General features: G+C 48.2%; 1 protein-coding gene across 7 annotated transcripts in view; it reads right to left on the reverse strand.

Annotated features, from left to right (window-relative positions):
• KMT2C (lysine methyltransferase 2C) overlaps positions 1 to 24,666 on the reverse strand; it is a 2,745,351-nt gene that overhangs the window by 740,412 nt on the left and 1,980,273 nt on the right. For all 7 annotated transcript variants that reach the window (XM_069647923.1, XM_069647922.1, XM_069647921.1 and 4 more), the window contains one exon: positions 14,206 to 14,370. In XM_069647923.1, coding sequence (XP_069504024.1) covers positions 14,206 to 14,370 — 165 coding nt within the window. The remainder of the gene's footprint in view (positions 1 to 14,205; positions 14,371 to 24,666) is intronic.

The following is a 24,666-nucleotide window of genomic DNA, read 5'->3' on the forward strand; positions in this document are numbered from 1 at the left end:
CCAAATGGGTGCAATGAGAATAAGGGTTAAGTGTTCCTATAGTGGGCTGTGAACTAACTGTTGGAGTATCAGTGTCAGGAGGAATATTTAAGTTACTTACCTGTAACTCTTGTTCACCAGCATGGGTCTTGCATAGATTCACATGCTCATGAATATTCCCAGTCAGGCCTCAGTAAAAAAGAAAACTTTCACTAACTTGAAAACTGTATTTCTCCTCTGAACCAATCACTGTCCTTTGCGTCATATTGCCCCCATCCAATGACAGCCCTCTCCCTAAACTCTACCCCTGGTGGCTATATTCAGATTTGGTACGCGCATAAAAGGCAGTATGAACCAAGAAGAGCCACAGAGGGGAAGCGGGGAGGATTCCCATGTGAATCCATGCCAGGCCCATGCTGGAGTACAAGAGTTACAGGTAAGTAACTTAAACCTTCACCATAGGGTCTGGCATGGATTCACATGTTCATGAATAAATATTACACAGCAGTACAAATACACAACCACCGGAGGTGGCAAGGCTCAACAGAAGTAACACTCACCCCTGCAAGAGACTCCCCTCAAGAGAGTAGGTTGCAATAGCACCACTTGGCAGACCATGGACTTCTCTTTGGAATCCCTGTTGACGCAGCAAAACCTTGAGACGGTGTGTGTGGACCTCTACGTAGCAGCCCTGTGCAGATGTCGAGCAGTGGCACACCAGAGAGAAACGCCGTTGTTGCTGTGATGGCTCTGGTTGAGTGGGGTGGCAGCCTGCCTGGAAGAGGTCTGTTAGCCAGACTATGACAGTGCATGATGCAGCCGAGAGCCACCTGGAGATGGAAGCCTTCAACAAGGCCTTTCCGCAATTCACAGGTCCAAAACTGACAAACAACTGAAGTCTTCTGAAAAATCTTCTGCATGCCACATAAAACTTCAAGGCATGAGGAACATCCAGAGAATGAAACGTCCTCTGCGCTGGCAACGACAGATTCAGGAAGAAGACCGGCAACACCAAAGGCTCATTGAGAGGGTAATCAGACGGTACCTTAGGCATGAAGGTGGGGTGTGTACACAGTACCACCCCTTGTAGCGTGGAAGGATGAGGAAAAAGTTACTTACCTGGAACTGTTGTTTTCCAGTATGGGTCTGGCAAGGATTGACATGCTCATGAATATTCCCAGTCAAGCCGGGAATCCTTGGTAAAAGAAAAAACAGTTTCACTTAAACTGTCTTTCTCCTATAAACCAATCACTGAGCTCTGGGTCATACTGCCCCCAGCCAAAGACTGCTGTTAGGGAGAATTCTCAGAATCGTGCTAATTCCCTTCTACCTTAGAGACCCCAGCTCTTTTGCTGGACTTTAGGACTTTTTATCTCTCATGTAATTTTAATGCGATTTAATTTCTGTGTTCTTTTTAACTTGGGAGTCTGACAGACTCCATAGGCATCATCTTTACATTGTGTCACACAGCAACTTCTATGCAGTGGCACACAGAAGTCTCTTGGATTTCCCAAAGGTTTAAATACCTCCTCTTGGTGAAACTACTGTTTCCAAAAGCAGTGAAGTGAAATTGACTACTTACAATTTGTAACTTCCTAGAGCACACACTAGCTTACCATAGGGTGAGATAGGGGTTACTTAGTATCCCCTTTGTCTAGTTTCTCATGTAACATTTTTTGTTAACCTTTCTACAGTTAATGCCTGGTGGCAGTGGTTTACTTTTAACTACCATTGTGGGTTTTTACTGGGGGCTCCGTTCGCAGCCACGGTAAGCCAAACATGGGTGCTGATTTCGTCAATATGGCCCCGGTCGTCTTTTTTCGTCATTTTCTGTTTGAAAGGTCCTACTTGATATTTACTCTGCGCGCCAAACCAGGTTTGGTCTCTTTGTTCATTTTGTCTTTGGTAGGATTCACGAGTGAACCAAGCCTCTGGCACCAGTATGTCTGGCAGGGGCCAGAAATGAGGGAGGTGCCCAAAACTCCCTGTGCTTCATCCCCTTGGTTACAGGAATGCACCCAAAAGTGATTGGCCGGCTGTGCGATTGACTGCTCGGCTGGAATTAATGGGAGAAACCTGCATAAAAGGCAAGGCTTTTTGGTTTGAAAGGCAGAGTCGACCACTGGACAAAGGAATCTGAAGAAGAACTTGGAAGAGACGCCTGCTGCTACTACTGGACCGTTGGTTTGCCCTGTGAAGCCCTGCTGCTGTGCTGAAGCTCCAAATTCACCTCGACTAGAGAAGACCCACAAGGACTTCTCCTCCCTTTGAGCTGGTGGGAACAATCAACTCCAAAGTAAGCCCGTCAGGACATCTTCTCGAAGTTGGTTGCATTTCAACTGCAGTTGCTGCAGGAACCAAAGAGCCAGGGAGAGGAACACCAGATTGTGTGCATTGCTTTTAAGTCAGACCCCGAGCTATAGGAAGATCCTCCAGACTTCCCTGATGCAGGACTGACCAAGTATGAGCCACATCAACAGAGTGCTGGACCCCAGATGTGAGGAAAGTCTGAAGCGGTATCCGAGAACCGCAGTGTTGCTATTTGCTGTCAGACACGAGGAGCGGAAACCCTGACGAACCACTGAATTGAAGTTTGCCCATTGCTGCCACTGACCTTCCCATTGCAGAGCAGGAGTCCCCAGACATCCTCCCTCTTGTCCCCACAACTATGGCTCAGGAACAACAGGATCTCCAGAGCTTTACAGGAAAGCCAGCTGGAACCATTTCTTCTAACCAGAGGAACTGTAAAGTCCAAGTGAACTTACCCCTTGTTGTGTAGCCCTGCTTGCTCTCAGTTGAGACCTGTCTTGATTACCTTGCAGAGTTGCTAACGTTTTGCCCTTCACAAACCTCTCAGTTTGTGGTCCTTCAAGTGTTTTATTTTCAACAAACATTTCTACAAACATTGTGCAAGACTTTTTACCTACCTGCAAAGTAGATCTTCAGCTCCCCTTGACATTGTGCAATTAACATTGGCTGTCCTGGCTCCCTGAGAGACTCCTCTTTACCTCTGACTTTGTGCTTTGGAAGGTGATTAAAAGTACTTGCCTGTTTATGAGTTGTTAACCTTTGTTTTATTCCTCTATTCTTTTTCACCTAACTCAGTATTGCTCTAAATGTACCAGTATTAAATCAATGTCCACAGTGTGCTAGCTATTTAAGTCACCTGAGGGTATAGGAAGTGTCTGTGCACCATGCTCAATGGGTGTCATCCAGTTTAGAGAAATTGAGAGGCCCAAACCTCCAGGACGTTGATGTGAAGGATGTTTTCTTCAGGATGCCAGAGGCCTCTGGCCTACAACTGTCCAGTATTGGCTCCCCAACCTTCCAGAGAAGCATCCGTGGTGAATGTCGCCTGGTAAGGAGGGACTAAGAATGGAGCCCCTTGCATGAGATGAGGGCGCGCACACACCACCACCACCGTATCGCCTGTCGGAACTCCTCGTTTAGGGCGACCTTGGCGTCAAAGGAACCCAGAGACTTGTGGCCACCTCGCATCCAGAAACTCCTGGAGAGGCCTCGGTCCGCAAAGGCGGATGAGGTTGATGCACAAGGACATCATGCCCAGCACCGACTTGAGGGTTCACACTATAGCTGACCACGCTGCACCTTCTCCAGGATGGCTATCTTCCTCTCTTCTGAGGGAGACGGCAGACAAGCTACTGTGTTTAGTCTGGCATCCAGAAACAGAGCAGGAATTTGGATAATGTATGGAAAACCCCAGATCGGTCAGCAGACGCACGGTCCTTGACATGCGTTGACTGGCCAGTGCACGGAGCAGGATCAGACGAGCCAATCGCCCAGATAAGGGTAGACGTGGATGCCATTGAGATGAAGATGCGCCGCCACCGGAGCCAGGCACTTTGTAAAGTCCGTTGCCCTGATTCCAGGCCGAAGGGCAGCACCATGAACTGATAGTGTCGCTCCTGGTCCACGAAACACAGGAATTTGCAGGGATTCCGGTGGCTGGGAACGGGGAAGAAGGCATCCTCCAGATTCACCAATGCCAGGCAGTCACCTTCCTCCAGTTGGTCGAGCACGTGCTGCAACAAGACCATCCTGAACTTCTGGGACTTCAAGTACTTGTTGAGGTGTCTCGGGTCCAGGATCGGCCTCCACCCTCCTGCCTTCTTATGGACTAGAACGTATCTGGCATACACTTCGGAGCCCCGGAGGCGATGGGGACGGGCTCCATCGCCCCCTTTTCATCATGGCGTGGACCTCCTGCAGCAGCAGCGCCACCTGTTGTTCCTGCCGAGCCACAGTAGGGATACAAGGACACCTATATTGGAACTCCAAGGTGTGACCCTGTCCGAGAGCGTCCAGCACCTATCTGTGTGCCATCAAGTGGACTAATGTAACCTAGCCGCATTGCTCGGAGTCGTAACTAAGTCATCTCCCTTTAACAGCGCCTCAATGCCCCCGGGCTGTGTGCACACTTTATAATGCAAATAAATAAATCTGTCAGTGGTGGTGGTGGTCTTCAAAGGGCTGACCAACTTCACCAGCCAGCCTCTCAATGGGGTGCACGAGTGGAGGCCCGAGTCCATGGCCGGTTCAGGCCTGGTTAGGTGCTGGGGCCCTGCCCTGCGGACGGGGCGGACACAGTCTTCTGCTGCCATTTGTCTGCAAGTGGCCTCTATATGCTTCATGCGCCGTGGAGCGGGAGGGCTGTTGATAGGGGGTGACGTTGATAAAGGAACCTTCCTTTTTAGTCTCCTCAGGCACAAGCTGAAAAAGTTCAGAGGCCCTGGACATCATTGAATGCAAGGAGCCAACCTCATCCGGTGTAGAAGCCCTGTGTGGGTCATCCGTACCTGCTGGCTCTCTGGGTGCTGGTACAAAGTCATCGGCTCAGTCGCCATAGCCGCCATATCCGTGGCCATATCCATTTGGGCGGCAGGGACCCCTGTCTGGGTCAACACCCAAGGTGGAGGAGGTGGCGGTGGTGGTGTTGGTTGGCGCCTCAGACCCGCAGGGTCCTTGGATTCATACTTGCACCTTGAAGGCCTTCCAGAAAGCACCCTTGGAGGATTTCCAGACAGAGCAGGGCATGGTGTGGGCGGCAGCCTTTGCTGAATTTCTGATACCAACGTGAGGAGCGCGGTCGGCATGTCCAATGAAATGTCTCTGGGTTGAGGAGCAGAAGTAATGAGAGGAGGCGGCTCTGGACTAGTGCGCCTCTTCTGGAGAGGTAGGCGACATGGTTCACACCAGCGCGACCCACCTTCCAACAAGTTTCCCTGGCCACCTTCGTGGTCTGAATAGTAGCCCTCGAGCAGGTCGTCACCCTCATTGGAGCTGGTGTAAATGTGCCCTGGCACACTTGGTTCAGCTCCCTGATCTGTACCATTCCTAGGGCTCGTCAGAGGCCTACTCCCTCCACTCTCCTGAGAATTCTGGGAGGAAGAGGCTGATGTCCCCTTTCCCAGAGTATTCGAAGAAAACGTGGAAGTTACCTCACGCTGTGTAGGTAAGGACACCCGCAGAATAGCCGTTGCTGTCCCTGTGGGCACCACCTTTGTGGTTTGCCCTCCTTTCAAAGAAGTAGTGGTCGTTGACGGGGTGGTAACAGCAGTCGTCGCTGATGACGCAGTTGAGGAAGGTGTTGTCTTGGCTGGTTGCAACGCTGATGGAGGCAGAGAAGGGCTCACCTTCGTCACCTCGTCCGCTGGCAGGCAAAGCTTTGAAGGTGTCAAGGACTTTCTCTTCGAGTGTGTGACTCTCACCAGCAAGTACACTGAGGTTGTGGTAGTTGATGGTGACCTTGTCCTCCCCAAGCCGGGACCTTCAGCAGTGGCGAACCCAGTGGGATCTGTGGCATGTGGCCTTGCCTTCTTTTGGACTACCGTGGGCGGGAAGCTCTCAAAGGACGTCAACCTCTTATCTGAGCGAGTAAGATCGTTGGACCGGCCGATCCTGGAAGAAGCATGCTCCTGTACAGAGGCCGCATCGAAGGCCGTAACAGATTTTAACCACATTGCAAGCCTCCTGTAGCAGTACTTTTCTTCTAAAAACCACGGCAGACCTTGCATCCTTTCTCATCATGGTCCGGATGCAGGCAGTCTAGACATTTTTTTGGTGTCGATCCTCCATGAAAACATACCTTAGTCCACATTTTGCGAAAAGTTTGAAGAGGCATCTCTTCTCTTCGGTCATGGGTAGGCCCAAGCCTGGGTCTTCTCTGACCTGATGAAAGATCCTCGATGAATTATGATCTGTTCCAACAGTGGATCCCCTCTGCCGGAGTTCGACCTCCCGTCGAACGATAAAATGAAAAATCAGTCAAAACGTGTAAATGTTACCAAAAAACTTAAACTATTATGAAAAAAGCTCAGAGAGCACTAAGAGGACTCCCAACACTGAAGCATGTAGAAAAAATCTGAAGATGGCCACGATGGGTGGAGCTTAGGGAGAGGACTGTCATTGGTTGGGCGCAGTATGACCCCTAGGACAGTGATTGGTTTAGTGGCGAAATACTGTTTTAAAACAAAACTTTTCTTTTACAGAGGATTCCCAGCCTGGCGACGGGGAATATTCATGAGCATGTGAATCCGTGCCAGATCCCATGCCAGAGAAGATCTTTTCCCATCGCATCCAGCTTCTTCCCCTCCTGGTCTAGGGGCACCATTGACGCGGAGGAAGGGTTCGCCAATCGTTTCCTGGCTGCAGCTAAGACTACAGAGTCGGGTGAAGGCTAGGACCGCATGCACTTAGGGGGCCGAGTCCGAGCCTCTGTATTTCTTCTCTAGTCTATCCCGCTAGGGTGGATCGGTGCTCGAGTCTTCATTAGGGCCAAGCCCTCTTCCCAGATATCGTCTAGCAAGGGAACAGACATGATGGTTTTCTGTCTGGACTCACGCAGCTGGCAAAGGAATCATTCCTTTTTAGTGTCTTCAGGCACCAGATGAAAAAGTTCTGAGGCCCTGGACGACATAGCCTGAAAAGAGCCAAGCTCCTACGGCAGAGGCGCCCTGTGGAGCTCATGCACACCCAACAGTTCTCCGTCACACTGGTACGAAGTCATCGGCCTCGTCGGTGTCGGTCACTGTATTCCTGCCTGTGTGTGCTGCCGGATCCCCAGCCGGACTCAAATACCGAGGTAAAGATGTCGGTTGACGCCTTGGACCAGCTAGGTCCTTTTACTTGCACCAGGGTCGACTCCCGGAAGGAGACTGAGGGGGGCGGGGAGGTTTTTCGGGACTAATAGACGGGGGAGGCCCGGTGTGGGCAGTAGTCTTTGTTGGATTTTCAAGACAAGCGTATGCAGTGTTGTCAGAACGTCCAAAGACATGTCCCTTGGTTGAAGCATGAAAGGAATGGGAGGTGGAGGTTCTGGACTGATGCACCACCTTGAGGTGAGGAACCGGGCTCACCTCGTGGGAACCCACCTACAGACATGGGCCCATAACCCTCTTCGTGGTCCGAATAATAGTCTTTGGGTAGATTATCGTTGCCCTCGTCGGAACTCGTATAAATCTGCACTGGTTTCTACGGGGCAGTTTGCGGGTCAGTAGAAGCTTTACCCTCTCTGGGGACTTCTGGGGCAGAGCGGCTAGTGGAGATTCTTTCCATTCCATAGGACTCAGCCAGCACCACAGCAGCTGCTTCACGCCGTGGGGGTAGGGACACTTGAGCGGCTGTCGCAGTGACCGTGGACACCATCTTTGTGGCCAGCCCACCCTTCAATTAATTAGTAGTGGTAGTCAACAAAGTAGTCGATGGGGTGGCGGCAGCAGCCTATGTTAACGTGGTCGTCAATGATGACGTTTTTCTGGTGGGCTGAGCTGCTGAAGACAACGGTGTCGCTGAGGGGGGCAGCGAAGGGTCACCTTGAGATCTGTCCGTCGTCTTGTCTCCCGATGGTAAGCAGAGCTTTGAAGGAGTCAAGGACTTTCTCTTAGAGGGAGCCGCCCCTCACTGGTAGGCTCGCTGTAGAAGTAGTCAGTGACGCCGACCTTGTTCTTCACAAGCTCAACATTGTGTAGCCTGGCCTTCGATTGGACCCCAGAAGGCTGGGCTTCCTCAAAGGACCTTAACCTCTATTCTGAAAGGGTTCGCTCGTGGGACCGGCCAGTCCTGGGAAAAGCGTGAGCATGACCATGCCCGGAAGCAGAATCAGAGGCCTTGCCCGATTTGAGCTACGCCATCAGCCTGCTGTAACGATACTTTGTCTTCTTCTAAAACATATGGAAGAGCTTGCATCCCTTCTCATCCTGGTCCGGATGTAGGCCACAAAGACATTTATGGGGTCGATCGTTGACATACGTATTCCGCAATCCATATTTCGCACACAGATTGAAGAGGCATCTCTTCTCCTCAGCCATGGTGGAACGGCACAAAGTATGCCCAGTCCGGGCCTTCTCGAAACTCGATGCAAGATTTGCGATGTAATTTGATCTTCGCCGACAGTGGGTCCCCGCTGCTGGTAATCGACCCCTGGTCAAACAAGGAGATAAACAGTTGGTCAAAAAACGTTTCTAAAATTTTTTGAAAAACTATTATGAAAAAATTGCTCCAAGAGCAAAAAGAGGACTCCCAACACTGAAACGTGCAGTAAAAATCTGAAGATGGCAACAAAGGGTTGAGCTTAGGGAGAGGACTATCATTGGATGGGGGCAGTAGGACCCAAAGGACAGTGATTGATTCAGAGGAGAAATGCAGTTTTCAAGCTAAAGCAAAGAACGTTTTTCTTTTTACAGAGGATTCCCAGCCTGACGGGGAATATTCATGAGCATGTGAATCCATGATAGACCGCATGGCTGAAGAAAAGCATATTCAAATATCCCAGACTACGTTGCAACAGCAGTCATAGTCGTCGAGATGGCCATTGATGACGCACTTGTTGATGGTGTTGTCTTGGCTGATTGAGACGTTGCTGGAGGTAGAGAAGGGTCCCCCTCGGATTTCTCCTTTATTGCCATATCCGCTGATGTTACGCTGAGTTTCAAAGGGGTCAAGGATTTTCTCTTTGAGTGCGTGACTCCTGTTGGTAGGCTCACTGTGGATCTGGTCAGTGATGGTGACCTCAACCCTTCTGAGCAGGGGTCCGCAACATCAGTGAACCCAGTGGGATCCGAGGCCTGCAGCCTTGCCTTATTTTGGACCCCCGCAGTACCTCGATCTCTTGTCCGAGGGAGTTCAATCGTGGGACCGGCTGGCCCTGGGGGAAGCCTGATCATGCCCAGAGGCCGAGTCAGAGGCCTTACCCGATTTAATCATGCTGCCAGTCTGCTGGAGCGGTCCTTCTTGGTCTTCGTCGAAAATTCTTGGCAGATCTTGCATCCCTCATCATGGTCTGGGTGCAGGCAGTAAAGACAATAGTATTGTCGATACTCCACGTAAACGTTTTAGTTCACATGTCACGCAGAGTCTGAAGAGGCATCTCTTCTCCTCGGTCATGGCTGAAAAGGTACAAAGCAGGCCAAAAGCCTGGGAATTTAAATGAAGATCCTCAATGAAGCTTGATCTTCACAGACAGCTGGTCCCCGCTGCTGGTAGTCAAACTCCAGTCGAAAGATAAATTAAAATAAATAATCGGTCAAAAATGTTTACAGTTTTATCCAAAAACTTTAAATATATAGGACAAAATTTGGAGAGCACTAAGGACTCCCACCACTGAAGCGTGCAGTAAAAATCGGAAGATGGTCACCAGGGGCGGAGCGTAAGCAGATGACTTTCATTGGTTGGGGCAGTATGAACCAGGGGTCATTGATTGGTTTACAGGAGAAATACAGTTTTAAACAGTTTTTTCTTTTTACTGAAGATTCCCAGCCTGACGGCCGGGAATATTGATGAGCATGTGAATCCATGCCAGACCCCATACTGGAGAATTCAATTTAGACAGTAAGTATAAAAATACAGTTATTTATTCTAGGCCTTCTACACACATTGAAAAATGAAACCAACAGGTGATAATATCGCACAATACTCAAACATATATACATTCACCATAGGTTCAAAAATACATTCAAATGACTTATACATAGGTATGTACATTAATGCAGTAAATGATGGAACTAGTTCACAAGTAAATTCGCTAACTTAAGCAGTCCAATCCCTAAGAAGAACAGGGCCATGTGCCCAAAAGACACAGATGCCACGTTGCTTCTCACCAGAATGAGTCTCTGCAGGCAAGTCAGAATTTACTTGTGTTGTGTTGGTGAGGGGAAAAAAACCACTTCTCAACATATTTATTAAGGTAAGTAAATAGTCTTACATATTACAGAATGTGCTACCTATGTTCGATGACCAAAAGGCAGTGGAATGGAAGGTTAGGAGACAAAGGGGCCTGGTTCCCAATAGTATCCTACGGAGGACAGTTGGGTGCGGGCAGAAAAGATGCACTGTGCTTACTTACACACCTGGCTCTGATTACCCAGATTACTTTGTGGGTCTGCTGGGGGGTCACTGGAGGTTGGATTTCTCGCCGTTCGTTCCAGTGAGAGGTGCCAGGAGCTCCGGTGGAAGGATTCTTCTGGTCAGGTCCAAATGTAAGATGCAACCCCTGGCAATGAAGAGATGCAGAAAAACACTGACGTGGGCCCCTTCAAGACACTTCACAGAACAGGGGAAGGCGAGTACCAGCAACGATTTCTGCACGCAGGAGACGACAGGCATCCTTCCAGTCGATGTTACAGAAGCCCCTCTAGGACAGGATCCCTTGATGCTGGGGCAGGGAAATTCAGAGGCAAGGAGACTTGTACCACAAGCTGGCGAATACCAAAGTTGTGGGTGCAACAACGGAGCAGCGACGGTTCTGTCAAGGTAGCCCATGAGATAGCTAGTCAGTCCACCAGGTGGTCCAGGGTACACTTCTAAAGGGTATGGATCCTAGAGAAGGCATTGATACTAGACTAGTTGGCCCCACCAGTCCAATGGCTGAAGAACTGCTCAGTGTCTTCAGAGATCAGGTGGTCCAACAGGGCTTCACCGGCCAGATGCAGGAAGGGAAGCCAGGCCTCTTTGTGAGTCTTATTCGTATCTTTAGCCGGTGGTTGTTCTACGAGGATTCTTGGCTCCAACAGCAATCCGAAGAAATGGCTGCAGGAGTCGTCTTCTTATTCAAAATCTAGGCTGGAAGCAAGTCCAAGCCCTCCAATGGTAAGGATCTGCACCATTCAAACAGCAGGAAGTTGTCCAATCAGGGACAACTACTGGTTTTAACTCATACCTCAAACCTAGACACTACACACTACACACACACACAGTTTCAGGGGTAATTGCATGACCTTCTAAGGGATTTCCTGACCAGGCAAGGCAGGAAGAAGGACAAACTGCAATAGGACCAACGAACAAGCGAAAATATTGCGGCACAGACGTTTTAGGGCACTACACACATTTAGTAGCCATACGCCGGAAATTCGAATGAGCACACTAAAAAAATGCTAAAATTGTAAAAATGAATCTGCTGCCACCGGCTTGTCTTAAGCCACATACAAAATTAACCAACAATCTTAAATGTAAAAAGCTAGGGTGATACAGTAGTATCCCCATTGCACATCATTGTAAGATGCTGTGTGCAATGATAAAAAGTCACAAAATGTAGAAATGAAACAGTTTCCCAGTACTGATAGTCTGCAGGACTGACCAGTTTCCCCATAAAAAAAGGAGTAAAAAGGGCAGGAGGCATTGAAGCTGAAGGCTTTACTTTCCTTCAAAAAGTCAGAACAGGTTCACAGAGCAATGAGATTGAGGGTCCATACAAACTATGGAGGGAAAGTTGCAAAAACAAAAATCTTTCCTATATCTTCCCCTAAGGCGACGGCTGACTAACTGAATTTCCTATACTTTACCTAGCCTATCTTGCTTAGTAATATAAGGAGTTAGGGATGGTACCTTCTTTGTCCCGGTGTCACTTTTTTCTTCTACACACATCCTTAACTGACCCTTCACTACACTGGGTTCCCAAGGTGTTATCCTCCTACCACGCTGCTATCACTCCAATCTCTCACTCTGCCTTTTAACCTCCACCCTTCCATCTATTCTTACTACTAATCTTACTGTCAATCTTAACCTTCAACTACCTTCAAGCCTGCCTGTGCTGTTCTCTTCCCTACTTCCTCTTACTTGGTTTCCTTCCCTCTTGCTTTTCTTCTGTCATAATTTTACTCTCTCTACACCCAACACTGTCCTGTTCTCCCACTCTTACTGCTCTCCCTCTACTCCTATTGATGTGTAACCTCAGTTATGGCCATGTGTAAAGGCAGGATATTTGAGCTATAGTCGTAAGCCATTGATGACAGTACAAAGGCATATTTCTTAAATGCAAGTAATGCCTTAGAAATGCCCTTTGAATTACTGATTACATTACATTCAGGGAGGCCAAACAAAAGCATAATTGTACATCGAACAGAAAAATGTGTCTTCATTTGAGAGTCTGGGACGGGTGCCAAGTGACCTTGTTATTAGAACATTATGGCTGCTTATTGCAAACAAAACTGAATAACAGTTATTTAAGAAAACTGCGTTTAATAAACTACAACACCACATTTCCTGCATTGCGTTTTAAAGTGGGTGAAAGGTTTGTCAGCGTTGCTAATAATACAAACAATCTTTTTACTTAGCAGGAAAGATGTACACCGATACTAGACCAGTGAGCTCAATAGCTTTTTGGGGCTCAGCAGCTTTTTGCTTCTCAACCACTTTTTTAGCTTTTCTGAGGCATTCCATGCACCAGACAGACCCAACCCACTTTCTGGGTCCACACACAAATGACATTCACCAGCCATTGAAAACAGCAGCTTTCCTTGGCAAATGAATGACCATATTAGGGATTTCCTGACCTGAGAAGGCAATAAGAAGGCCAAACAACAAAATGGCCAAAGAACAAGCGAAAAATATCGTGGCACGGCTATGTTGGGACACTAGCCACTGTTAGCAGTCAAACACGTTAAACGCAAACGTGCCTACTAAAAATATAGCAAACATGGTTAAAAGGTATTTGCTGCCACCAGCCTGTCTTAAGGCAAATTAAACAGTAACCAAAAATTCCTTAAGAGTCTAGGGTCACACAAAAGTATCCCCATTGTACTGCATTGCAAGTTGCTGTGTACAATGTTAAAACGCTACCAAAGGTGGTAAAAAGTAGAAAGACAAAAGGGAAACAGTTTCCCAGTACCGAAAGTCAGAAGGACAAGTCTGTTTCCCCATAACAAATTAGCAAAAGGGCAGGCAAGTGAAGATCAAGGCTTTACTTCTCAGTAAAAAGGCAGAACAGGGGTAAAAACATAAGCAACAATTTTGAATATGAAGGGAAAGTGCCTTAAAGAGAAATATTCCCTAACAATAGGCTCTGCTCCTAAGACAAGTAGCTCAATGATATTGATGCTCTTAAAAAAAAATGTTTATTATTTTATGTAGTCATACAGTAAAGGCCTTGATTGGGTCAATTGCATATCATCTTACTTCATTACATACATTGTGTATCCGACTAACAACCTTAGGGTCTTTGGTAACAAGTGTGCTGCATGTAATCAGTGGCACAGGATTAGGGTACGTTTATTGCATCCCTTACTTGTCCTGGTGCTGCATCTATCTAGGTCTGGCCCCCATACCTTACTACCCCGCTTGCTCCAACTGTCCAGGCCATGTTATGCAAGCACAGCTATCACATCCACATAGTTCTCGTCCACCTAACTTTGGGGAAATACCAAAAGACCTTGCCCCCTGGTTCATGGGGGTCAGAGCGGGTTTGCCCTAAGTCACACATTTCGTGCCACAACTCATAAATTGGAAACATCCTCCTCACTAGTTTTCAGGGGTGGGATTGTATCCGTCTCATCTCATCCTAACCCATTTCTTAACATCTCTTAGCCATTCAAAGAATTGTGGGCCGCCTGGGGGCTTCCTGCCCATTGCAATCTTATGCTTGGCTAGGATCAGCCTCCGCAATAATGATGTGCTTTGAGATGTATAACGCATTCAATGTTGTCTAAAATACTGTAACAGAGAAATCTCAACCAATCTGCTTTGGAATAAACTCAACTCTGTGACTTCTGTGCAATGAGAATTATTACATGTCTTTATTATAATGGCAGTGATTAAATAATTGAATTTGTAAACAACAAACACAACTGCTGCTTGTGGTCAACCCCACGTCAGTGGCAAGCTTGACAATGCGCTTTACGTAAAACACCTTAACAGTCTCATAAAAATTCTGAACTGTTTGAGTAAAAAAGGGCGGTTTATAGTAGAGAAAGGGCAACGCAACAGCAGTTACCATACCTTGTATATGAGCTGAGAATAATAATCCGAAACCCCATCCATTGTAGCATTCCCAAACGTCCCTAGAAGATGACTTCCACCATTAAGCTGGTTACTGCCGTAAGGAAGAAAATTTGCAAAATTCACTGCAAGTATTGGTTCCATAAGTGGTAGGAGAGAGAGTTGCTACAAAAAATAAAAGTGTTCAGTAAATACATGAGTTACGAGTTGGCAGCAATGAGATACTATGACAGTGTATAATAACAATGTGCAGCTACTCCAGTGTATCGACTTAGCAGCACGCCAAATATGTCAAAGGTATACAAATGGTAGATGAGGCACACCAGACCAATCTTGTCATCCACATTGCTTGCTTGCTGATATAGCAGACCCACCTCTAGTGTGACCTTTACTGTCACAGAACAATTTCCTCTCTCTGTCCAAGGTCTTCAAATGATGTGTCTGTCACAGGCCTTCATGGTTGAAGCAGAATAGACTATCAGACTTTCTGTATGGGTGGGCACACTCCTGATCAAGGCCTTGACAAATCTGATCACTAGCACATACAACAAAGAACAAGTTACTTCTTACCTTGTAACGTTCATTCGATGGGATGTTCCTCTGACGTATTCCTTATCTTTGATAATAGGTTTCCAGCTTGCTGGCCTCGGAATTTTTTTCTGTAGAGGGCGCTGCACGTCGACGTCCGCCGATTCAATGTCCCTCGACGGCCATTGTATCGGCGCAGACGTCACCATGCCCATAAATAGCCACGCGCGGCGTCCATTGCTTAGTTCCGTTTTGTAGCATAAGAAAAGTCAAGCCTGAATTGGTTATTGACCTTGAAGGAGCGTAAACTGCAACCAAAAGCAAAGTATTACTGCAGGGATGGATGGGAGGGGCGATAAGGAATACGTCGGAGGAACATCCCATCGAAAGAACGTTACAAGGTAAGAAGTAACTTGTTCTTTGAAGGGATTGTGTCCTCCGACGTATTCCTTATCTTTGATAGACTCCCATAGCAGTGGCATGTAATTGGAGGTGGGAGTAAGAATGTCATGTATCCCTTTAGGGATGGACCGAATGTAATACGGCTTTGCCAAATCTGTTCTCTTGACTAGTGGAGGAATCCAGGTTGTAAAGTTTTGTGAATGTATGTGCGGACGACCATGTGGCAGCCGCACATATGTCTCTGACCAGTACCCCTCTTTGGAGGGCCGAAGAGTATGCGATACCCCTGGTTGAATGAGCCCTAAGATTTTGGGGTGGCTCTTTCCCTGCCAGTTTGTAACATTCCAGAATGGCCAAAATAATCCACCTGGAAATGGTTTGTTTAGTTATGGGTAATCCCAACTTGTGACCCGAGTATCGTACAAACAGTTGGTCTGCTTGCCTGATCCTAGCCATTCTGCTGATGTAAAAGCTTAGAGCTCGCCTTGGGTCCAGCCTATGTAGCCTTTCTTCATCTTTCCCCGGATGGGGAAGAGGGTAGAACGAAGGTAAGGTATTTTTCTGAGTAATATGAAATTCAGAAACCACCTTTGGGAGGAAATTAGGCTTCACCTGTAGGACAACTTTGTCCTTGTGGAAAATTGTATGTGGGGGTTTACAGGAGAGAGCTTGTAGCTCGCTCACCCTCCTAGCAGATGTTAGTGCTACCAATAGGACAGTTTTAAGCGTGAGAAATCTCAGCAAACAAGAGTGAAGTGGTGCGAATGGAGTGCCCATTAGGAAGTTGAAGACTAAATTTAAGTCCCATAAGGGAACTTGGAATGGTTTTGGAGGATAAACATTAGTTAATTCCTTGAGAAATTGTATCACTAGAGGTAGTTTGAAATACGATGGTTCCTCTGCAGTGCGCTTGAAGATTGAAAGCGCTGAGAGATAGCCTTTTACAGTGCCAACTTGAAGGCCTGAGTTTGCCAAGTAGAGTAGAAATGATAACACCGTTGGTGTACCACATGAAAAAGGGTTGATATTCCCTTCTCTACACCAGCGGCAAAATTTGTTCCAACGGCAGCAGTATAAAGACTTTGTTACTGGCCTTCTGGCCGAAAGCAACACCTCCATGATGTCATCAGGGAGATCCCAATCCTTGTACCTCACCCTTTCAGAAGCCAAGCGTGAAAGTTGAGGGTTCTGATGTCTGGATGGAGAACCTGACCTCCCTTCTGCGAGAGAAGATTCTCTGAGTGGAAGACAGTTTGGAGGGCAGATGGACATATCTAGAAGGTCCGGGTACCACGTTCTCCTGGCCCAGTCCGGGGCAATTAGGATCATGGTTTTCCAGAATCTTCTCAACCTCCTGATCATTTGAGGAATAACAGGGACTGGTGGAAACGCGTAAAGAAGTGGAAACTCCCAGTCCACTACGAACGCGTCTCCTAGAGCTCCTCTCGGGGGAAATTCCCTTGAACAGAACAGATCGCACTTCCTGTTGGTGCTTGTGGCGAACAGATCCACCTGAGGGGTTCACCAAAGGGCGCAGATCTCTTGAAGAACTTCCTGAGCTAGCTCCCACTCGTGGGAGACTGCTCTGCCTGCTCAGAGCGTCCGCAGTCAAGTTCTTCTCTCCGGCTAGGTGGACTGCCGATAGAGAGATTCCTTCCTGAATTGCCCAAAACCAGAGCTGCATTGCCTCTCTGCACAGTGGCAGTGACCTTACACCTCCTCTTTTGTTGAGGTTGTGCATGGCCACCATTATCAGGACATTTCCCCCCTGTAATGATGGCAGGAAAGCTTTCAGCGCTAGTCTGATCGCTCTCAGCTCCAATAGGTTGATGTGTAGTCTGGACTCCGATGGAGACCAACGACCGCTGATGGTCAAGTCGTTGGCATGGGCTCCCCACCCCGTGAGTGAGGCGTCTGTGACTACTGTTATCTCCGGCCATGGTTGCCAAAACTGTTCTCCTTTCAAGAGGTTCTCTGGATAGGCCCACCATTGAAGGTCGCGGGCTACCTTGTCCGGAATCCGGAGATCTGTCATTCTCCCTGAGAATTGCGACCACTGAGTTCTCAGTGCCCACTGAAGAGATCTCATTCTCAGGCGAGCCTCTGGCACAAGGAAGATGCAGGATGCCATGAGGCCTAGCAACCTCAAAAAATCGAAGGCTGGGAGACGTTGGGCATTTTGAAACTTGTTGACCATCTGCAGAATATCTTGAGCCCTCACCTTTGGTGGCGAGGCTTTTCCCAGGGAAGTGTCTAGGACCGCTCCAATGAACTGGAGTCTCTGTGACGGTATCATCTGTGACTGCTTTAAATTGAGGGAGAAGCCCAGTTTGTGAAGGAAGTGGCAGACATAATCTAGCTGGATCTGAGCTTGTTCCGAAGATACAGCTGTGATCAGCCAATCGTCCAGGTAGGGGTAGACGTGGATCCCTTCCCTCCTTAGACTCGCAGCCACCACCGACATTAGCTTGGTGAAGACCCTCGGGACGGAGGTCAGCCCAAATGGCAGAACTCGAAATTGATAATGAGAGTCGCCAATTGCGAACCTCAGGTATTTCCTGTGTTTGAGATGGATTGGCACATGGAAATAAGCATCCTGAAGGTCCAGAGATACCAGCCAGTCCTGGAGCTGGAGGGCCTGAAGGATCTGAGAGAGAGTTACCATCTTGAACTTGTCCTTCCTGAGGAACTTGTTCAATTCTCGTAAGTCCAGGATGGGTCTCAGTCCTCCGTCCTTCTTTGGTATGAGAAAGTAGGGGGAGGACCAACCCTTGTTCCTGTCCGCTACAGGTACCGGTTCTATGGCACCTTTCTCTAGCAGGTCTATAATTTCCTGCAAGAGGAGCGGATCTGGAACTTATAGAGAGCTGTGCCCCGGTGGATGACTCTGAGGGATGTGTAGAAAGGGTAGGCAGTAACCCTGGGCAACTGTCTCCAATGCCCAAGCATCTGACGTAATAGCCTGCCATTCCGTCAGATGGTGAGTTAACCTGCCCCCTACAGGTGTTGTGTGTGGAAAGACCTCAGATTGGTTTGGGGGCGGCTGATGCAGATGCCGAGGGTAAAGAGGCACCTGCTGCTGCGGCCTTAGTACTTTTGACCCGTCCACCTCGGGTGGATCTCCTTTGGCTTCTTTGAGCCGGCTGTCCTCTGCCTTTCAAGAATGCGGAATAGCAGCGAAAGGACTTTCCTCTCCCAGAGGTTCCTGAGGGGCGAAAAGGAGTTTGGCGGATAGCAGCTCCTAAAGATTTTGCTGCTGCTTTAGATGTTTGCAACTTTTCCAGACTGTCATCAGCCTTTTTCCAAATAGTGAAGAGCCGTCAAAGGGCATATTCAAAAGTCTGGCCTGTACATCTGGAGCAAAGCCAGACTTTCGCAACCACGCATGCCTGCGGATTGTTGTACTTGCCGCCATGGCCCTGCTGATACTGTTAGCGGAATCAATGCCAGTTTGAAGTGACTCGCACATGGCATCTTTGCCATCTTTAATAATGTTAAGGAAGGCTTCCTTTTCCTCTCCTTCGGGTATGCCAATTAGTTTCCCAATTAGATGCAATCTTTCTTTGTAAGGCTGCATGGAAGGGGACCACAGGATCCTCCTGTGGACCTTTGTCTAATATGTCTGTCAGGTCATCCTGTTGAAAAACAGGCGAAGGTGCAGACCAACCCATAAATTCAATAATCCTTGCCATCAGAGTTCTATAGGGTGTTTCGGCATGTTGCCCTGGGTCTGGCTTAACAAAATCTACTTCTGGGGAAGTGTCCAGCCCACTTGCCTCATGTAATGACTCCTGTAGGTCTTTCAACCTTCTTTCCTCAGAGGTGAAATCCTCTGAAACAGGTAGTGTGGTCCTCTGCAACCTGAGGTTCCCTGGTCAGAATCTTCCCTTTCTTCATGAATTGAAGATAATCCAGGGTACTCCGACCTCTGAAATGGTATAAAACCCATTTCTAAGGCAGAAGGAGCCAAACTCGTCATTATTGGGCGAGAAAACGTCGATGTTGTCGACGCCGATGTGACAGGCTTCGAAGGCACCGAGAAAACTGGAAGAGGCCTCGAAGAACCCGAGAGGATCGGGATCCTACTCGAGGATGTCGACGACGGTCTCGGCGTCGTGCCGGAGGCTCTTGGAATCACCGATGGCTGTGGAGTAGCCGTGGTCTTCTCTTTCATCGGCATCGAGTCGATCGACGTGTCGAAGAACCCTTCGACAACGGCGTCGATGACGGTGCCTTCTTACCCGATGGCCCGTGGCGCTCTCGGGTGGAATGTTTCGCCGGGTGCTGCGACTCGCAGTGTTTTGATTTTTTGGGTTGTTCACCTGGGGTATCACCCTCAGCTGTCTTCGAGGGGTTCGAGGCGGCTTTCTCGAAGACGCTTAACATTTTCTTCCTGAATTCCTCCCACTCAGCCTGAGAGCTGTGTTTTGTGGGGCAGGAGACCCTTACTGGGGAAACAGAAGACGAGGAAGGGGATCTTCGATGTCTCTTCTTTGAGTGTCTTGATCTCGACGAATGGTGGGAGCTACTTCGAGATCTAGAATGGGAATGTTTTCAACGGCGAGGAGACTAATGCCTCGACTCAGCCGAAGAAACTCTCGAGGAGGTTTTGACTGACTTACCTCTCTCGAGCTTCCCCTTGCGCTCCTTCAAGGCTTTCGCCGTCATGGACATGCAGTCCTCAGACTCCGAACAATGGTGCTCGGCTCCCAAGCACCACAAGCAGATCCTGTGTGGATCCGTTATCGACATTTTTTTACCGCAGTCTCGACATTTTTTTAAGCCGCATCGCGGCGTTGTCGGTTCCGATGAAGATGCCATCGAGAACGAGTTGGTATATTTGAGTAGATGTAGAAGGTTTATCTGACTGAACTGAGCAACAATGTTCCGAGGCCCCACAAAGCGCGGAAAAACGTAACTGAGCAACAGACGCCGCGCGGGGCTATTTATGGGCATGGTGACGTCGGCGCCGATACAGTGGCCGTCGAGGAACATCAACTCGGCGGACGTCGACGCGCAGCGCCCTCTACAGAAAACATTTCTGAGGCCAGCAAGCTGGAAACGTATTATCAAAGATAAGGAATACGTCGGAGGACACAATCCCTTCGAATATTACTTACTAGTAGTGGTGGTGGTGGTCTTTCTAGAGGGCGCATAGGTTTAGAATCACATGGCATGCACAATTCCACATCTAGTCATTGGCCCAGAGTATTACAAGTTTACAGCAATATAAAAGAAAGGCACATATTTCTAGAATCTGGCCTGGACGACAGATTTTAAGAGGCCACTCTAGTTTCAAATGAACAAGGAACTCTGAAAGGTTAGCCAAAACCCAATCAAGGTAGCAAAGGCGAGCGGTCAAGGCTTATTCTCAGGAGTGTGAGTTGGGTCCACACAGTATGGCACATAATTCAATTTAGACAGCAAGTATAAAACAGTATTTATTACAGGCCATCTAAACACAGTGAAATATTAATTCAAACATGTAGTATTATTGCACAATACTCTATGATGACAATGCATTACTTACCGTAAAAGCATTTCTGATGGTTGTATCTGCTTATATTCACATGCTGTGCATAGTCTGACATCCAGTGGTCACTGCGGAGTATTGCATTTTGTTTTTCGTAGTCGAAAAGGGGACGTCGACAAGGCGTGTCTGTAACACTATCCCTATAGTGACGTGCAGTGTACCCACAATCTCTCACGCGTCTGTTTGTATTTTCCTGCCTTGAGGGAGCCTATTAGACGTGAGTAAGTACAGAAAAGAGATATAGAAGAAAGTCTATGTTCCTTCCATCCGAGCGGGGATGAAGGGTGGGCGCATGTGAATCTAAGCAGATACAACCATCAGAAATGCTTTTACGGTAAGTAATGCATTGTCTTCTGATGTTTATCTGCTTAGAATCACATGCTGTGCATAGACTAGCGAGCAGTACCCGGATTTGGAGGTGGGTTGTGAGAAGGAACAGCAGAAAAAGATGTCTTAATACTGCTTTACCCACCTGGGAATCGGATCTAGAGTGGGCATCTAGACAGTAGTGTTTTGTAAAGGTGTGAACAGAACTCCAGGTTGCCGCTTCGCAAATGGACTCAAGAGGGACATTTGCAATGAAAGCTATGGAAGCCCCGGTGCCTCGAGTGGAGTGTGCTCTTGGCTTGAAGGGTAGTTCTCTCTTAGCAAGAGTGTAACAGAGAGTGATGAATTGTACAATCCATCTAGAAATCGTGGATTTTTAAACTGCATCTCCTTCTCTTCCTGCTGCCACCGAGACAAAGAACTGATTAGTCTTTCTCAATGGTCTAGTTCTTTCCATATAAAACATCACGGCTCAGCGAACATCCAGTGTATGCAGGCTCTTCTCACATAAGTTTGAAGAACGTTGGTAGTTCTATTGGCCGGTTGACATGGAATTTAGAGATACATTTTGGTGCACCTTTTCCTTGTGAACTGTTACAAAGGGGTCTAGTACAGAGAGCGCTTGTAGTTCACTTACTCTCCTAATGGAGTTGATAGCTATTAGAAAAGCAGTCTTAAGAGTGAGGTCTTTAAGTGTTGCTTTGTGCATGGGTTCAAAGGGTGACCCCATTAGCTATGGGAGGCCGGATCCTCTTCACTCCTTCCATGAAGGCTTTAATAACTGGGACTTTCCACCATGACACTTTAAGTTGGGAAGTGGTGTATGCGGAAAGTGCAGCTAAATTGACTTTAATAGAGTTAAACACCAAGCCTGAGTCTAGTAGGTGAGTCAGGTACAGAACAATTAGTGTGGGAGAGCAGTCAACTGGGTTGATGCTCCTTCCCCTACACCAGATGACAAATCTTTATAACAGTGACGAGTGTTAGGCTTTCTAGCCTCCCTGAGAATGTCCATGCATCTCTGCGGGACTTGTAAATGTCCAAATTCTATGATCTCAGGAGCCAGGCTGCTAAGTTCATGGTCTGAGGGCATGGATGCAGTGTCCTGCCCTTGTCCTGTGACAGCATGTTGTACGGGCAGGGAAGTTTCACTGGAGGAGATAGGGACATCTCCATCAAGTGAGCGAAACATGGCCGTCTGGCCCACATAGGGGCCACCAGTATCATGGTAACTTGTTCTTGTTGAGAAGGGGAGTCGGGGGGGGGGGGGGGGAAGTGTAAACAAATTTCCCTGACCATGGTATCGATAGACCGTTCCCCTTGGATTGGTTCTGGGGGTACCTGGAGGCGTAATCTTGGCATTGAGAGTTCTCCAGAGTTGCGAACAGATCTATTTCTGGGAATCCCCATTGTGTGAAGACGTCGAAGACGATGTCTTCATGTAACCACCATTCGTACTCCGAGGGCAAGGGAAGTCTCTGCTGAGTTCGTCTGCTAGCAGATTGAGTTCCCCTGGTACATGTTGCGACAGTAGGAACATGTGTTTGAGAGCCCACTTCCAGATGTTCTGGGACAGCTTGGACAGTCCTGGAGAGTGAGTGTCCCCTTGCTTGAGGTAGTACATGGCTGTGGTGCTGTCCTCGAGGACCATCACCGTCTTCCCCTGCAGGTGTGCCTGGAAGGCTTTCAGTGCCTTGAACACAGCTAGTAGCTTCAGTAAGTTTATGTGCTTGGATGCTATGCTCCGAGTCCAAACTCCGTGAGCAGTCCGATGGGATAGGTTAGCCCCCCCCATCCTGTGAGGGATGAGTCTGTGGTTAGAGTGGCTTCCACTGAGGGGTTGGCGAATGGTTTCCCCATTACCATGTTTTCCTTCGACCACCACCGTAGCGAGAGAACCAAGGCCTGCAAGACCACCACTAGATCATCCCATTGTCCGCTGGCCTGACACCACTGGCTGTTGAGCCACTCTTGCATTGGGCACATGCGCAGGTGTGCGTGAGGTACCAAATAAATACATGACGCCCTCATTCCTAGTAAGCGCATTGCTTTGCGTACCGTCACCTCTCGACCGGCCACATATTGAGGGATCTGAAACAGCATGTTTTGGACCCTCTCGTTGGAGGGGAAGACGAGGCCGCCCTTTGCTCGAATTAGAGCCCCTAGGAATTGTTTGATCTGGCTGGGGTCTAAACTGGACTTCTTCTCGTTGATGGAGGAGCCCAGTTGAAACAAAAGGTCTACAGTCTTTTGGGTATTTGAGAAGCATGTTTTCGTAAGAATCCCCTGTTATGAGCCAATCGTCGAGGTAAGGGTATACTGGGATGTACAACCTGCGCAGGTGGGCCGCTGCCACTGCCAGTACCTTCGTGAATACTCTCGGCACTGATGCTATGCCGAAGGGTAGCACTCTGAACTGGTAGTGTTTGCCCTCTATCACGAACCTGAGCTATTTCCTGTGCGCTGGCAACATTAAAATATGAAAGTATGCATCTTTCATGTCCAGTGTTGTCATGTAATCTCCCTGTGAAAAAATAAATACCTTCAGTTACCTGAGATAGAGGCACAAACTCCTTTTTCTAGTAGTTGGTCCACTTCTTGAAGAAGGATGGCGAGGTGTTCTGGTGACATGCGTCGTCCCCTTGGGGGAACTGTTGTTGAATTCTATACAGTAACCGCGAGCTATGGTTGATCGTACCCAGCGGTCTGATGTTCTACCCTCCCATGCTGGAAGAAAGGATGTTAACCGGCCCCCGACCGGCGATGCATGGGAGGGGACCCGAATCTTTGAGTCATTTGGTGTTGGTGGCTTGGGAACCTCTAGGGGTGGGACCCCGACCTCTTCCCTTGCCACGACGTTGTCCTCTTTGGTTGTATTGTCCACTGGTGCCTTGGTTAGAGGACCAGTTACCTGCAGAGTATTGCTGCTGCTGTTGTTGCTGCTGGCGTTGGCCTCGAAAAAAGCGTTTGTTGCCATAACCACGTTTGTTGGGAGGCCTTGAAATTTGGTCTAGGGTTTTGATGGTGTCAAATTCCTTCTTTGCGGTCTCTAGTGCCTCATCCACCGCCTTACCTAAGAGGTTGGCATCTTCTATAGGTTTGTTAATTAGAGATGCTTGTGCTTTAGGTTTAAAGCCTGAATTACGTAGCCATACATGGCGTTTGAGGAGGATTCCTTGGAACAGGGGAATGGCCAGCCGTTTCTGCAGCATCCAGAGTATTTTTAATGATGCTTTGGTTGACTAAGGTCCCTTCAGTAACCGTGGCTAGAAGCCGAGTACGTAGGGGTTCCGGTACCTCCTCTATGTCCTTAAGTAGTTTGCTCTATTGTGCATCTGCGTAACTTGCCAGCAAAGAGTTGTTGTTGGCAATTCTTGCGGAAAAGGCAGCCGAGGCTGTAATCCTCTTTCCTAGGGCATACCATTTTTTACCCTCTTTATCTGGTGGTGCCTCGCTAGTTGACAACAGGACCCCTGCTCTTTTCCTTGTATTTGTCACCACTAAGGAGTCTGGTACAGAGTGGCCCCTGATGTATAACGGGTCCGATGGGGAAGGACTACATTTTTCTATCCTCAGGTTGACCCCTCTGATCAACGCGGGTGTAGATAGTGAAGGAATGATTTGTCTCTTTACTGAGGCAAGAAGGGGAATTGTTTGGCTGACAGGGTGTT

Source organism: Ambystoma mexicanum, chromosome 2q, assembly GCF_040938575.1.
Source record: "Ambystoma mexicanum isolate Mex_15411 chromosome 2q, UKY_AmexF1_1, whole genome shotgun sequence".
Taxonomy (NCBI): Eukaryota; Metazoa; Chordata; class Amphibia; order Caudata; family Ambystomatidae; genus Ambystoma; species Ambystoma mexicanum.